The 15,885-nt window shown below is 36.7% G+C and overlaps 1 protein-coding gene across 1 annotated transcript; it reads right to left on the bottom strand.

The window, feature by feature from the left end:
• Positions 1 to 386: 386 nt before the first annotated feature.
• On the bottom strand, positions 387 to 14,414 carry sypb (synaptophysin b). Its single transcript, XM_046870993.1, has 8 exons — positions 14,324 to 14,414; positions 12,826 to 12,891; positions 5,802 to 5,926; positions 4,929 to 5,127; positions 3,973 to 4,164; positions 3,145 to 3,283; positions 2,641 to 2,818; positions 387 to 2,245 (listed from the first exon to the last, which is right to left on the bottom strand). The coding sequence occupies exons 1-7, from the start codon at positions 14,339 to 14,341 to the stop codon at positions 2,673 to 2,675; spliced, it is 885 nt and encodes a 294-aa protein (XP_046726949.1). The 5' UTR covers positions 14,342 to 14,414; the 3' UTR covers positions 387 to 2,245; positions 2,641 to 2,672.
• Positions 14,415 to 15,885: the final 1,471 nt, after the last annotated feature.

Below are 15,885 nucleotides of genomic sequence, written 5' to 3' on the forward strand. Positions count from 1 at the left end.
TTTTATTTATTTTATTTTATTTTATTTTATTTTTTGTTCAAAAGGTGTGGACGTGTGAGGAAAATCTAGTCTGGTCTAGTTGTGATTCGTGACGACGTTTGCACTGCAATTACCATTCACATTTTTGTCAGGAAATGTCCAATTCTAGTTTAAAGGTACTATTTATGTTTGTTTTGTTAATTGCTTGATATGCTTGTCAGACGCAGGAGGAAACTGGAGAACCCAGAGGAAACCCTGTATAGACGTTCTAAAATGGTGTTTGCTGCAACTGTAAATTCACCTTACAGGTAGCAAAGTTCTACAATTGCCTATGGTCCCAAAAGTAACATACAGAACACAGCATAAAACAGAAGCCCATCAAAAACCACCACCAGCACAACCACAGGTAGTTACTACTGACAACACTTTATTAACCATGAAGAAGAAACACAGGGTAAGAGAGAGAAAGGAGGGAGGAAGGAACATAGAGGAAAAGCCAGACTGATCAATTTCACATATGCATCGTAGAAGTAGTCTTTACACTGGATACTACACATTGTGAACAGTTCCACAGATTGCTTAATAGCACCGGAATAAGTACCATGCAAATTTCTTTCCCTAGCATTCAATACACAATGATTTCTGGCCTGTTTTTAGGATCAGCCTCGTTATTTTTGCACATAAAACCTTAAAGTGAGACAAATAAGGGCTTATTTAAGGAACCACTGTAAAAGGGCTTTTTTAATGTCTGAAAATCCTAAACAAAATTAACACAAACCTTGAGGTTTCAGATATCATAGGAAGATTATTGCCTTTTTCTAGTGGTAGAATACAGATTGAGGGCAGTTTTGTTAGCGTTATGAAAGAGTTTCTCAACGGTTTGACAGATATTTGGTGTGTGTGTGTGTGTGTTTGTGTGCCATCATGGCACCCCAAACACTATCAGGTGTTCATCATCATATCTATCAAATACGACTTGAACAATAAATATACTATACTTTATATAATGTTTAAGCGTCTGTAGAAGTGCAAGTTTTTACTCTTGGAAATGCTCAAATCTCGGGTTTGTTTCTCTCTCTTCCTCCTGTGGAACGTCTCATTCATTTCAGTATTCTGTTTTCCCCAATATCGCTCTTATTCATATACACATTGATTTCTGCCTACAATTTTCACACCTTTCCCTGCAGGTCTACATTAATACATTTTTAAAAATAAATACAATAAAAAAAGAAAGAAACGTACATATTCATCAGAACGCAGCACTCTTTTTGAACACAACCATGTTCAGCTTAATGTAAAAAAAAAAAAACGTACTATTGTGTCTTGAAACACACACTGACACAACTGAATCCTTCTGTTGTCGTTCTATAACCATTCATTGCAGCATTTATCCACCATATACTGTAGATCTATTTAAATATATATTATCATAAATATTTACACAGCACATGTAAAATACACTGATGTTTAAAGTAGCCCTGAACACTACTGTAAAAGTCATGGAGGATTATGTTTGAGATCAATTGGTGATCGATGAAATATGCTTAGTGGCTGGTGGTAGAGTGTAACCAGAGTAGCAGCATGCTAAGCAAGCTAGCAGTTTAATAAACTTGTGTTGGGCCTGAAATCCTACTTATGTCTCCTGATGACACATGCAAGCTAGTTTAGTCGAAGTTAACTAGCTTGCTAGCTAGCGACATGAAATGGCAAAAGAATGCAGGATTGTTTTTATCATGCATAATTATCTATATTTATTGAGAGGTCATGCTGTGGAGATGTTCCAATGCCACCTACTGGTTACTGCATTAAAACAAATATATACAGCTTATTATTATTGAAATTTTTTTTTCTTTTTTTTTTCAAATGGTCAATTGCAAGTTCAGGGATACTTTAACATTTCCACAATCCATTTAAACCAATGTCAAATCCATTTACATGATATAATAGATTTTTTTTATTTGTAATGTACTTTAATAAAATAGACATTCCCTAAAGATCTCCTGCAGAGAATAATAAAACAAGAGAGAAAACGAAAGTGTGTTTAGTTCTTCCTAGACAAGCACTTTTCCCCACTGGACATTATGAACATCCCTGTCCCAAATTCCCACATGTACCCTCCCCTCCTCCCTTAATCCCTCCCTCTCTCCCTCCCTCCCTCCCTCATACTGTACACACATTGTTCATACAGGGTAACAGAGGAGTGTGGGATCATGGGTAATAGGCAGACTCCTTTATCCTTGGTTATGCAACCACCCTCTCCTGTGCTCTGAAGGGAGAAATGAAAAATCATGCAAACACATATTTAAGACTTATTACTTAATAAAAACAATATAATAATATAGTATAAACACAAAATAATAATAAAAAAAATACATCTAAATGACTATGCAAAACCCCACCCATGTTTGGTGAATGAAAAGTCAAGGAAGTAACTCAGAGGTCACCAATGGCTAATGTACAGTCAATTAGCTAATATAAAACTAGTATGTAATAAAGCTGAAAATACAATTTTCATGATGGTTTAGGTGAAAAGAAGGCAAAGGCTGCCCAAAACAACATTATAAATGATATCATAAACATCATATGTAATAATATTATAAGCTGTAAAGAGATAGACAAATGCAAACCTACTGTAAGTGTCCCTTATTAGTATCCACTCACCTGTGCAGAGCTGCTTTGCTGTGTGAATTTACTTATATTTCATTAGAGAAGGAGGTCGGACCGCCCTGATCATACCCTCCCTGGTTGTAGTTTCCTCCCTCGTATCCGCCACCTTGTTGCCCGTAGTCGGGTTGGTACCCACCCTGAGGGCCAGTGGAAGGGTCCTGACCATAACCAGCTATCAAAAAGAAAAGTAAAGATCACGGAAACAGAAGTTTTAAATGTGCAGGCCACACAGAATGTAATTTATAGTTATATATAACCTGCATTTGTACCTAATCACTATGCATAAAGATCAAATCTTGTCTTAAATCATACTAATGTGCAATTTATCTTATACTCCTAATCAGGATATGTAAGACTTGTTAGAACCACAAAGCTCTCAATTTGGCTACAAGAATCAATTAGGTGATTGAACCTGCTTGACCAAGGTATGAGAAATTTGTGGTTCAATCTGTCATGTGTTTCGCCTCAACCCTGTATGTGTTCAGTTTATTTACTCACGCTGGCCATAGGAATCTGGTGCTGGCTGTTTTGCTCCCGAGGGCACATAGGTGCCAGTCAAAGAGCCGAGCCAGCCAGTCTCCTTAAACACAAACCACAGGTTCCCTGCCCATAACACCAGGTTACAGAAACCAAATGCCTACAGGAGAGTGGGAGCAGAATAATTGGTTACTTTATCTATTCTTCATCTATTCATATATACTTTATATATTTATCTTTTTAACTGCTCATTTAAACATACATCCATCCATCTATTCTACACATCCATCCAAACACACTTCATTACAATCATCTCTCCATTCATCCATCTCACTTCTCATCTGTCCATTCCACCACATGCCCCTTAATCTGTCCATCCATCCATCCATCCATTCAATAATCCATTAATTCTATCACAATTGACTCATCAATCCACCCACACAGCTACACTTCCACCCAAAAACTCCCCCAAATAGGGATCTATCCATCCATCCATCCATCCATCTATCCATCCATCCATCCATCCACCCATCCATCTATCCATCCACAATTGACTCATCCTTCCATCCATATGTCTACACATCCATCCAAACACTCCGCCATCCGTGAATCTATTTATCCATTTATCCAGCCATTAATCCATCCATTTATCCATCAATCCATCCATCTATCACACCACTCACCTGTCCATCCCACATGTCCCTTAATCAGTCCATCCATCCATCCATCCATCCATCCATCCATCCATCCCAAACACTCCTTCATCAACCTATATAAGTAACAAAACTTAAACCATACTGTAAACAAATAAACTTATACAACAGAAACCAGGTCAAACAGTGCACTAACCACAGATGTGTTTAGGCCAGACACAATGGGCTCATGCACTTCTTTGCAGCGGTTGTCCTCATGCCGACAGGCCGGAATAAATTTGATGACCTCGTCAGGGTCGGTGGCTTCCTTAACATCCGAGAGACCTTTAGCCCATGCTGATGAGCTCACCAACCAAAAGAAGGTAAAAATAGCTGTCACCACAAAATCCTGAGAAAGAACCAACAGAAAATTAGACAACACAGCATATGCATTGTGTAGTGTATTGTATTTTGTATAATCTATCTAGAATCTTTATTCAAACTACTTAGCAGTAACTTAGTTGAATATTTTTGTATTTATTTTATTGCCAACTATAACTAGTAAAAAGAGCTAAAAACTCCAAACTGTCAAACATTTGAGAACTACATTTAGATTGAATAATTATGAAAGAAATATCTACAAACCAATATTTTCTCTCCCCAAATTTCTAAATTTTAACAAATGTGAAGTTTGAATGGTAGCTGATTTTGGAAGCTAACAAACACCAAGGTAGATAACTTAATAATCAAGCTAGGACACACTTAGATAATCTTCTGTCCCAGACCACTTTCTTCTCTATAGAGTCTTTTTGTGTTTAAATGCAGCTAGTTTGTCCATCCACTGACCTGTTCCTATAGCCTGTGAGAAAAAATCTAACCTTGTTTACCCAACTAATTCCTGATGAAGAAAATCAGCATGCAGATGTACACAGAGCTAGTGAGATTCTGAAGGTTATTGCCAGAAAAAAGCAGAAAAAAAACAAACAGGTGCTCCAAAGCCCATGGGCACAGATTATGAGGCTGAGATGAACTTTTAGATTAAATTTCCTATAGACAACGATAGAGTGCAAAACTCATGCTCGTCAACTTCACGGCATAATAATAATACAAACATAAAGCAAATTTCCCAAGATTTTATATAAAACACAACGCGATCTGTATATGAACACTTACAGCCCGTGCGCCACGGTGTCCCTCACGGTATTTCTCAAGGAGGAACAGGTAGACGGACAGAGCTGCCATAGAGTAGAGGAAGGAGAAAACACCGACAGTGACGAAGAATTCAGCCGAGGAAGAGTAGTCACCTTCAAGGAACAGCCGCTCCGGTTCTGAGCCTTTACACGTGGGCACATCGAACCACACTTGATGGAGTCTGTTTGTACATAAAAAGCGCGCATGTGTTGGGGTGACTGCTTGTTTGCACAGTAATTAAATGTGATAATAAAAATTCTGTGTTTCAGGGATTGCAAGAGAGCCACTGTCAGAACCTTTAGCAAGACTCTTCAAATTATCATGACACATGGAGTAACAGTGCTGTGTGCAAAGTGATTTACATTAGGCAAACATTTAATCATTATTTATAAAAGATAAAAAAAGGTAATTCTAATTATGATAATGAATTAATATGAAATACCCCAATCAAACTCTGTAAGCGCATATATACAGAAGAGACAGAATAGTAGGTTCCTCTGAGTTTCCTCTTGCTGTGAATTTATCTGCAATAATGCAAAAATCTTTAACCCTGTCAATTTGTTTTCAGACTCCTGCTATGGTGCCCTTACAATAATCTTTGGATTAAAAAAACCCACAGTGCCCAGATGTTAATAGATGTTAATATTTAAATGTGAAATATATGCTAACTATTTCAGATTAAGGCAATCTAAAAGGAATCCTGGTCAAATGTACCATCCCCAATATCCAATAACATTACTTCATTCTGACTGACCAGTTCTTTATGAAAACAAAGCGCACCAATACACATCAATAATAATTACTTTAATTACTGTGGCAGACAGAAAAAGGCATTAATGGTGCCAAAGCTCTCACCTGAATGGGTATTCAAACTCGACGTCAATGTCCAGGTCACTCTCCGTGCGGTTCTTACACTCCACACTCATGCGGAAGACTCCGGAGTAAGAGCCACACGTGGAGAAAGCAAAGATGGCGAAAAACTGGCAGAGAAAAGAGAGAGAAAGAAATTAAGGATGTATTACCTCCATGTGCACATTCTGTATATAAAGCAAGCCTTTTCCCAGACTGACTCCACTACAAACTATGGGTGCATCATGAAACGAAAAATGCAACAAAGGACACCCAGAACTGTTGAGCAGCTAGAATCCTATATCAGACACATATAAGACAACAATTGGTTTCCTCAGTTCCCAGATGTATACGGACAGAAGACATGATGGTACACAGTGGTAAACATGGCCCTGTTCCAACATTTTTCGCGAAATGTTGTAGCTATCAACTTCAAAATGACCTTATTTTTTACTTAAAATGGTATTTATTCTCAATTTAAACATTTGATATGGTTTTTGTTTTATTGTGAATAGAATAGGCATTTATGAGATTTCTAATTAATTGCATTTTGTTTTTGATTGCATGAATGTGGCTTTTCAGGTACTGAGGGGTGAATCATTCAGTACATTATACAACATATTGTATTAAAAGAACCTAATGTTACATATTGGGAATATAGTTATAGGATAATAAATGGTAACATAAGCGCCTCGATGCTGAGGTAATGGTTAAACTGATTCTTGCAGGCATACGCTGCCCAGCATTGGATTGTAATATTAATCCCTTTTTTTATTCGAGAGGGAATGAAGTGCCAGCCTTTTCCCCCCGACACACACAGAGAGATTAGTCTTCGAGAATATTTTTACAGCCCCTCCCCTCCCTCTTTTCCTTTATCCGATTGAATGGAAAATCTGACTATTAAACTTACTGAGGTGCTTCACCATCTGTCACTGAACACACAGCGCAAGCCACAAACACACGCAGGCCTTCACACTTGCATTACACACACAGTGTGAAGGCACGTCTAATCACGGTCTCTCTCGTCACACAGAAAAGAACACACATTCCTGTCACACAATACAAAATGGAGGAGGACAAGCCCAGAGCAGTTTAGTGTGCATTCCATCAAGCCAACTAGGCAAGCTCGACTTAGAATTACAATCAGGAGATTAAAGATTTCAAGTGATTAGAGTTGTGAGGGTGGAGGAAGAGAACGAGAGAATATAAAAGCATGGAGGAAAGTGAGAAAAAAAAGAGGAGGGGAAAAATAACCTGTGTTCAGAAGCTTGTGTCGATGTAGATGAAATTTCAATGTAATTTCTTTTAAACAAACAATAATATACTCCAGCATTTAAATATTAGTTTTTTGCCTACACACATACAGTTGCTAGGGACAGAAATTTGTACATGCTGAAAAAATAATTGCCCAACTCACTTGTTAGGGATAAACTTTATAGGGATAAAGATTTAGGATTTATAAATGTAAAATTGATTCTTAATCAATGTCTGTAACAATGTTTATGGTTCAAAGTGCTTTACAAATAAAATTGAATTGAATTGTTGGGGCTGTCAATAACCATTTTCAAGAAATCAATTCTTAATCTGTATAATCTGTCCTTCCAGAAAGGGAACTATTTGTTTAGAGGGAAGGATTTTCTTTTGATATGGCTACAGTAAACGAAGCTCAAACTAAAGCAACAGATAACTTGGCCAAAGATTTCTATCTTATCTTAAGGTGCATACTTATAATCTATGAAAAAGTTTATTGATTGAAATGAAAAAACTCACCTAATTATATGTGAGTTGTGATTATAATTATGAATGTATTATAAGTCAGTTTCCAGCAAAGGTTCCTGTTTATCTTTTCCTTTTCTGAACAAGCCAAACACTATTAACACTACTGCCAAACACTTCTGACGTAAATATGCGCTTAAACCAAACATTAATTACTAATTTAAGTTCTGAGCTCAGCACCACTAAGCTGCCACTTCTGACCCCTTGAGCAAAGACTGCAACCCTCAACTGCTCAGTGTATAAACATGAGATATTGTCCATTGTACAAGCCAACATATGAATTTTTTTATTCCAATTTTTTAGTGAGTTATAGGATCCTGTTGGGATTGATATGTAACGGGGGCGAAGCAGAATTACGATTATTACTCCAGAACCGAACCAAGTCACTCAGCTTATAGAGACTATAATCTTTCCCTCATTCGAGTAGATAATTGCTGGCTAAAAGACAAATAATTAGACAGGACAGACAATGAGACAGCTGTAATGCCAGTGGAGCCTGACTTTACAGTTAATCATTATCATTTCAGATATATTGCTATTTAGCATCATTGAATCACATGCAAGCAATATGACAAGTGTATGGAACCAACAACATGTATCATAGCAACAATTATATAAAAAGCAGAAATCGAATTTAACAAGAGTATAAGACACTAGTCTGATACACACACACACACACACACACACACACGCACACGCACACAATACACACAAACACTTTCAATGTATATTTGTTGCTGCTAAATTATAACCAACATTTACAGTATTTTTTTTTTTTTTTTTTATTCGGACGATTTATTTCACATTTAGCTGTGTACTGGTTGGTCCTGTGTTGTGTTTGCACATTGTATGACACATTTGCACATCTGTTAATTTTGTGTTATTTTCTATTCATTTATGTTGTTTTATGTAGCACGTTTGTCTTGAAGGAACATGGTTTAGTTTACTGTGTAATGTAGCATATATGGTTGACGTGACAATAAAAGCCGCTTGATTGGACATAACTGTAAAGCAAAAATATGACTGTGCATAAAATGCATTTTCACCCCTAGACAACTTTAACCCAATCAAAAGAATATGCGTATGTTTTATTAGCATAATCATTTAAATTTCTAGACCCAATCAAAATTAAGTGGTTTCTTGCGAAAACAGGTTCCTGGTGCCAAATGCTTAGCAGCAGCAATGTATGATACAGAAAGAGATTTTAGTTTGAAAGGAAATGTGATTATTATCTGTGAATTGTATGCAAGTTATCTCTGAAAGCTCTGAACTACAATTAACTTACTGTTACTACAAAATTTGGTCACAATAACCTACAGCTTATAGTTAACTTTCAGGATGGCATGTAAGAGAATCTTCGCTAGATAATAGCTATACTATATGGAGAAATGTATTGGGACACCTGACTTTTCCAGCCACATTTGGTTCTTCTCCGAACTGTTACCACAAAGTTGGAGGCACAAAATTGTTTTTGGGAGCATTACATTTTCACTACACTTGAACTAAGAGACACAAACCTGTTCCAGCATAACAATGCTCCTTTACACTTTTGAAGATGTGTGTTTTTCTTGAGATCTTAAGTGACCTGTTATAGAGCTCTGGCCTCAACCTTAATGAATACCTTTCAGATCATTTGAAGTACCTGACTTTACTTACATCTAAAACTCTTTCTTCCTAGATATTGTAGTTCTCTGAAATAATCTGTTTACCTCAGTCACAGCCAAATCTCAAAAACTATGAGGATGTATTTAATTTGTAATTAAGCGGCTGCAATTTGCATGAAGTTTTGGACCCATCACTGAGTAGTACACCTCAACAATGATAACGTTCTAAGGAATGAAAATTTGAAAATATGAGGATGGATTCCCGTTTGAGTCTGGTTCCTTTCAAGATTTTTTCAACATCCCATTTAAGAGAGATTTTTCCTTGCCACTGTCACCATTGACTCAATCTTTGTGGATAAACTTAAGGTTTAACTAATAGGGACTACATAACATATAAATGAATAATTTATAGGCTATTTCTATCTGTAAAGCTGCTCTTGGAGAATGTCCATTGTTAAAAGCGCTATACAAATACTGAATTGAAACCGCTCCCATTACAGAAGACATTCTGTCCTACAGCAGTACATTTTACTCAGTTCAGTGTATTTTCTACTCTTTTTACCACTGATGCAAAAAAAAAAAAAAATTTGAATGTGAGGACGGCTGGATGCCATGGTGACAGACTCAAGATTTTATAGTTTCCATAGAAACAAGGCAGATGGAATACAGTATTTCACACTTTCCCATGCATTTTTTTTTCATGGATAAACAATACTAAACCTGAAGCCTTAACTGTAGTGTTGAAGCAAGCTTAATGCAAAAGCGAAGATACATTAAAACGTTATAGACATACAGAAGAAATAATAAAAAAAATGAAATGCACAAAATGCTATACTCAACCATTTCATTCCTAAATCACAAGCGGGATCTTTATCGTGTGCAGGCGCATCGTTGGTTAAAATCCTAAAATTAGATTTACGCTGTTATTTTTAAGCCTGAATTAGTCACCAAATTCCCCTTATGGCCAAACCTGCATACTCATGTTGTGTAGCCACACACACACACACACACACACACACACACACAAACACACACACACAGCAAGCAGTCTCACAATCAGTGTTGGGATTAATAATTAAAGCCTAGCATTTATTACCACCAACATTTATTTGACCTTCTTAATCACTCCTTAATATAGATCCAGTTTGTTGGATGATAAAACAACATACAGGTGAGGATGCTAAGGTGCAGAGGTGCCTCGCTCGAAGTCCTAACAGTGGAAGTCCATACAGTGCTGGGAGCTTTTCGATCTTATTAGCACAGAAACTCTTTAATTAACTAACAATTTTGTGTTTCTATATTTAAAGCCATTTTGTGTGTGTGTGTGTGTGTGTGTGTTTGTTTGATTGAATTAACAGTGATGCCAAAGTTCACTAGAGCCGGTGTCATCACACACTGGACAAATGTTTTTTTTTTTTTTATATAGAATTCCTCCATTTTAGGAAGACCCCATCCTGAGAACAATACTCACTACCTGGACCTGCTGACACACACAAATGGACACACACACACATACATATATATATATATATATATATATATATATACTGTACCTGTAAAAACTATGGACACACATCCTCCTAAAAAACATATTCTGGGTTTTTTAACATGTTTTATAGTGTGGATGTTTTCTACTCGAAAAACTACTTTATTATAATAATAATAAAGAAAAAACCTGCAGGAAGGTGTGTCCAAACTTGACTGGTACTGTATATACTCGCTATACTGCACGTGCATTTATATATTTTTGGTTTCACTGCATTTATGGTCTATTGTATTAAATTGTAAATACAATTTTATTCTTTATTCTATTTTTTATTATTTCATGTTTTTATCTGTTATTTCACTGCCAGTTCTGCTGCGTGTGGTTATGCATGTGACGAATATGAAATACGAATATGAATTGGGTGATTACTATGCATTGCTAACCAAAGGCACCTCTCTGTGTTACAAGATTCTCGTTGAAAGCTGGTAAATTCCAGGAAATTTCTTTACAAAGCTGTAAATAGTCATTATTACACAACAGCGTTGTTCATTTCTCAGTTAAAATACCGAAGTCGTGTTGATTCATTTTCTATAACTGTTACCGAACTGCAACGTAGAAGCGTTTCCATGGTAACGTCATTTGCAAGGACTTGTGGATGGTCCACAATAAACAGATATGGATCAATATGGTTATATCTGTTCTGGATTGAAAATCTCCAGTATTGGTGCTTTGTAACAATCAGAGGTCAAGCTGTACGTTTCCCACCAAAAGAAACTCTTCAGGAAATGAAACTTTGTACTTTGTGGTTTCTCTGTAACATACAGGCTGCATGTTTTGACTTATTAACTTGAAAGAATAAAAAAAATAAAAAATAGAAGTGAGGATTTAACTCTTTATATCTTTAATAATCCAAAAGATAAAATAAATTAACTTATTTTGTGGACATTTTATGGGATTAAATGCAAGGGTTTAATGGAATTCACTGATTTGTCACACATTCCTAACAGATCAATGCAAAACAGGAAAACAGAATAAGTGCATCATGTCCCAGACTACTGATCACTGCGCTGAGGTTCAGATGGCTGAACATTATTACTACCTTATTTTATGCATGATGTCCTATTCATCGCTTTTTCATGCACATTCAGATCATTCATGCTATTCAAATTACAATTGAGCAACGTTGCTGAAGCAGAAACCTCTGCACCATGTAACGTGGAGTGACACAAAGTCTGTCATGATGGGTTCGACTGCATATGATTTCACATAAATTCTATGTAAATATTACTCCCATCTTCTGTAAGATGTTTGTGACCAATGCATACTTAATGTACATTTAAAAAATATAATACAGCAATATATTAAAGCTATAACTGTCGAAAAGAATTTCTTATATATAAACTACATAGGCAAAAGTTTGTGGACACTTAATTCTCAATGCAGTGATAATAACCTTCTGAGATGTTTCACTAGATTTTGGAGTGTGGTTAGGGAGATATGTGCTCATCCAACCACAAAGGTGAGGAGGCCTGGGGTGTAGTCAGCATTCCAATTCGTCCCAAAGGCGTTCCGAAGGGTTAAGCTCTATAGCAGGCCACTCAAGATCTTTCACTAAAATTCATGTAAACCAGGTGTTCATGGAGCTGGTTTTGTGCACAGGGAGATTGTCATGCTGGAATAGGTTTGTGTCTCCTAGGAAAATGTCATGCTAATACATCCAAAGACATCATATAAACTACTTGTTTGCATCTACTAACAGTTTGGAGAATAACCACAAATGGCTGGAAAAGTCAGCACCAATTCTTTTGTGTGTGGGTCAGGATTACATCCAGATTCACAGATTAGATTCCCTACAAACCCTGCACTCTAATAAATGATGTCTCTTTGTTATTTATGTATATTTTTATTTTATATCATTTACTTTTATATGGTCTTTGCTTCTTTATTTTGGTATTTGCTCTTCTATTCATAAAATACTATGCACTTGCATCCACTTCCCGCTTCCCCTTAATCCTCGAATTACAAAACACTGTGCGGGTTAATGTATGCGAAAACAAACTCTTTTCACCGTGCGCCTCGTGTGTATGTCACTTGTTCTGTTCATAATACTAAAAATCATGTTCTACTTTGTAAGATTTCTAGTGAGAAGAAATCATTTACTCACCCATTGTAGGATCTTTATGAATCCTAAAGGCTGTTTGATGACAGTGAACTGCCCAGTAGCGACCAACTGTAAACACACACACAAAAAAAAAAAAAAAAAATTCTATCCATAAACATCACAATGATAAGTATACAATAGAAATATCTTATATCCAAAGCACATACATCATTAATTCAGAATGAAACAAGGCTCTATTCCTTGTGCATTCTGTTACTCCTACAATAATAACTGTACAATTTAGTGTCTTCCTAATGCAGTATTGTGCAGCTTGTGATCTAGACATGGATTCTGGCCTAGCAACAGGACGACGACAGGACATTAGAGTGCGGCAAAGAGCAGACACTTCCCTGAGCATTAGACTTAAGGCAAAGCTGCTTATGAGAACGTTTCCACTGGGAGAGTGCAAAAGGCCAGCATTTGCTGGCTGCAGCAAAAACAATGCTTATAGACTGATGTGAGGTGATTTATCCATGTGTGAGAGAATACAGCAATGCAGTCAGGACATTGCACTGGAATTGCACTGTAGCATGCTGGTACAATGTTTATTTAATCGATCTATCTATTAGCACTCATAACTATAATGGAGAATGGTCCAATAATATCCCATCGTTTATGCATATTAATCGGATTTACATATTATGCAAATGAATTACGTCAGAATACTACACGCATTAGTACGCAGTATGCGCTCTGGGGATGGACCCAAAATAATGCTGCTCTCTCTCTCTCTCTATCTCTATCTCTATCTATCTATATCTATATCTATCTATCTATCTATCTATCTATCTATCTATCTATATATATATATATATATATATATATATACACACACACAGCTTGTGTGCGTTTGAGTGTGTGTGTGTGTGTGTGTGTGTGTGTGTGTTTGAAAGCATCATTGCGCCATTCTGTGGACACGATATAAATGTGATCTTTAGGCTAAAACGTCAAGGTTGCGCAGAAAAGCTTCTGCTATAGCACTGGCTAGGTTATTTTTGACACCACCAACAGACTGCTGTAGCCAGGCAGAAAAAAAATAAAAAAATCTATATATATTATATTAAATCTGCGGTCAAAAACATCAACACAAAATGATTCATTCGAGCAGTGCGCACCAATACTGTTCCAGATGCACCTCCATTAACGGGGATGTCTTCATCTAAAGCGACGCATTTTAGATTATTATTATTATTATTATTATTATTATTATTATTATTATTATTATTATTATTATTTGCGCTCGACATTCTGCAGTGACAAACACGACGGTCATCCTATCTCTCTCTCTCTCTCTCTTTCTCTCTCTCTCTCTCTCTCTTTCCAGGATCAGTGCGTTGTCAATATATTTTTTTTCCTCCTATTTTCCCTCTGAAATGCTCTTAAAACGTCCCCTTAACGCATTTCCATTTCTAGTCCCAGTTCCACACTATAAAACATTGCAAATCAAAGTGTTAGGTTGTAATTCATTGTAATTCATTAAGGTGCGATGGGGAAACCTTACCTGGTTGACTACATCCATCTTTATCCTCTTCTTCAGTGGATAAGAGGATCAGGAGCGCAGAGGGGTGTGGGTGGGGAGTCGTGGGGGAGAGGAGGGGCGCTGTGTGCCGACGCAGGGACAGACGGGCTGCGTCCCAAACCGCACATTACCGTACTACATAGTAAACAACGCGTGGAAATGTGATTTGGGGTGTAGCCTGTATGCTGGGCGCAAGGCCGAGGATCAGAGAGCCGACACGTGAGAGGATGCGGCGTCACTCACACACACATACACACACCCCCACACGCACATATTACGTAATAGACGTTTTAAAATGGGACGTTACCTTCAGAGTGAAGGCAGGGGCGTGTCTAAAGTGATGTAACACTAATTATTTTTCGGATACTTGAATATTTGCCTCGCAGACATAATAAATATATAAATAGAAAGTTTCTTTTAAATAAATGTATTCACATTGAATACAATTTTATTTAATAAGGATTATGTAATCCGTATGAAAGTTATAAGAGGTACAGTATCACCTCATCAACCGTCCGAGTGGAAACATAGAAAAGGGCACGTTTGATGTCCGTATGATTTACGTAATTAAAAACACCATAATTAGTTTAAAGCATTTACAAGGATATTTTGTCTTCATGCTATTTGTCGAGTTTGGTTTTACCAATCATAAACATACATTTGCATAAAGCATCCATGTTTGTTCATGCTCATGTTGATTAGAGTATTAAACGATTGAAAGTGTTAATTTCACAGGTACATTCAAAACAGATAAAAATGTGAAGCTATGTTGTGATGAATTCGTGAGTTAACCCTTGACCATCATGCGATTAATCGCGATTAAATGTTTTAATCGATTGACAGCCCTATTATTAATATGATGTAAGTTCCAGTTACCAGGAAATGGATACTCAGTACTTCAACTTTTACCAGAGTATTTTAAAACACGAGTATCTGTACTTCTACCTAAATGAAAGATGTGTGTACTATTGCCACCTCCGACAATCACTTTCACAAATAGTCTGCAGTAGCGTAGTAATCGCTAACATATTGGCCTTTAATAACGTTAGCTTGGAGGTTTAAGATGTTGAATAGTAAATACCTGTTTGTATTGAATAAACAAACATTTTTGCGTGGTAGTCTTATATTTTGCAGTACAATTATTGTCTGTTCAATGGTTTTTGTTTATAAAAAGAGAGATGCGTTGTCCAGGCACTTGTGCAGTGCCAATTTTATGTCGTCACACTTGTGCTGGGGCACATGACTTTTCCCATGAGTGCCCCCTGACTGGTTTTTGGTCCCCCCGTGCCACCCCATTACAAAAATCCTAGAATCTCCCCTGAGTGGAAGGAAGAACAATATTCTGTAGTATTGTAATACAATAGTGAGATTGTGGAAGCAGAAGAACTTACCATTATCATAAAGACATACATTCTATGGACATTATATGGATTATTGAGACCCTGCACTTTACAAGCCATAGTAAAACATCTTCCCAGAAGAATGGAAGTTATAATATGAAGACTAAATGTTGAAAGGGATGTTCAAAAAAAGCACATACGAAT

Source organism: Silurus meridionalis, chromosome 17 (genome assembly GCF_014805685.1).
Source record: "Silurus meridionalis isolate SWU-2019-XX chromosome 17, ASM1480568v1, whole genome shotgun sequence".
Lineage (NCBI taxonomy): Eukaryota > Metazoa > Chordata > Actinopteri > Siluriformes > Siluridae > Silurus > Silurus meridionalis.

Bases quoted from the DNA above. Each gene is read 5' to 3' on its own strand.
- sypb (XM_046870993.1), bottom strand. The intron at 5,927-12,825 runs GTGAGTAAATGA...TTTCTCTGCCAG, and splicing joins TCATAAAGATCCTACAATGG to TTTTTCGCCATCTTTGCTTT. The intron at 4,165-4,928 runs GTAAGTGTTCAT...GTTCTTTCTCAG, and splicing joins GACACCGTGGCGCACGGGCT to GATTTTGTGGTGACAGCTAT.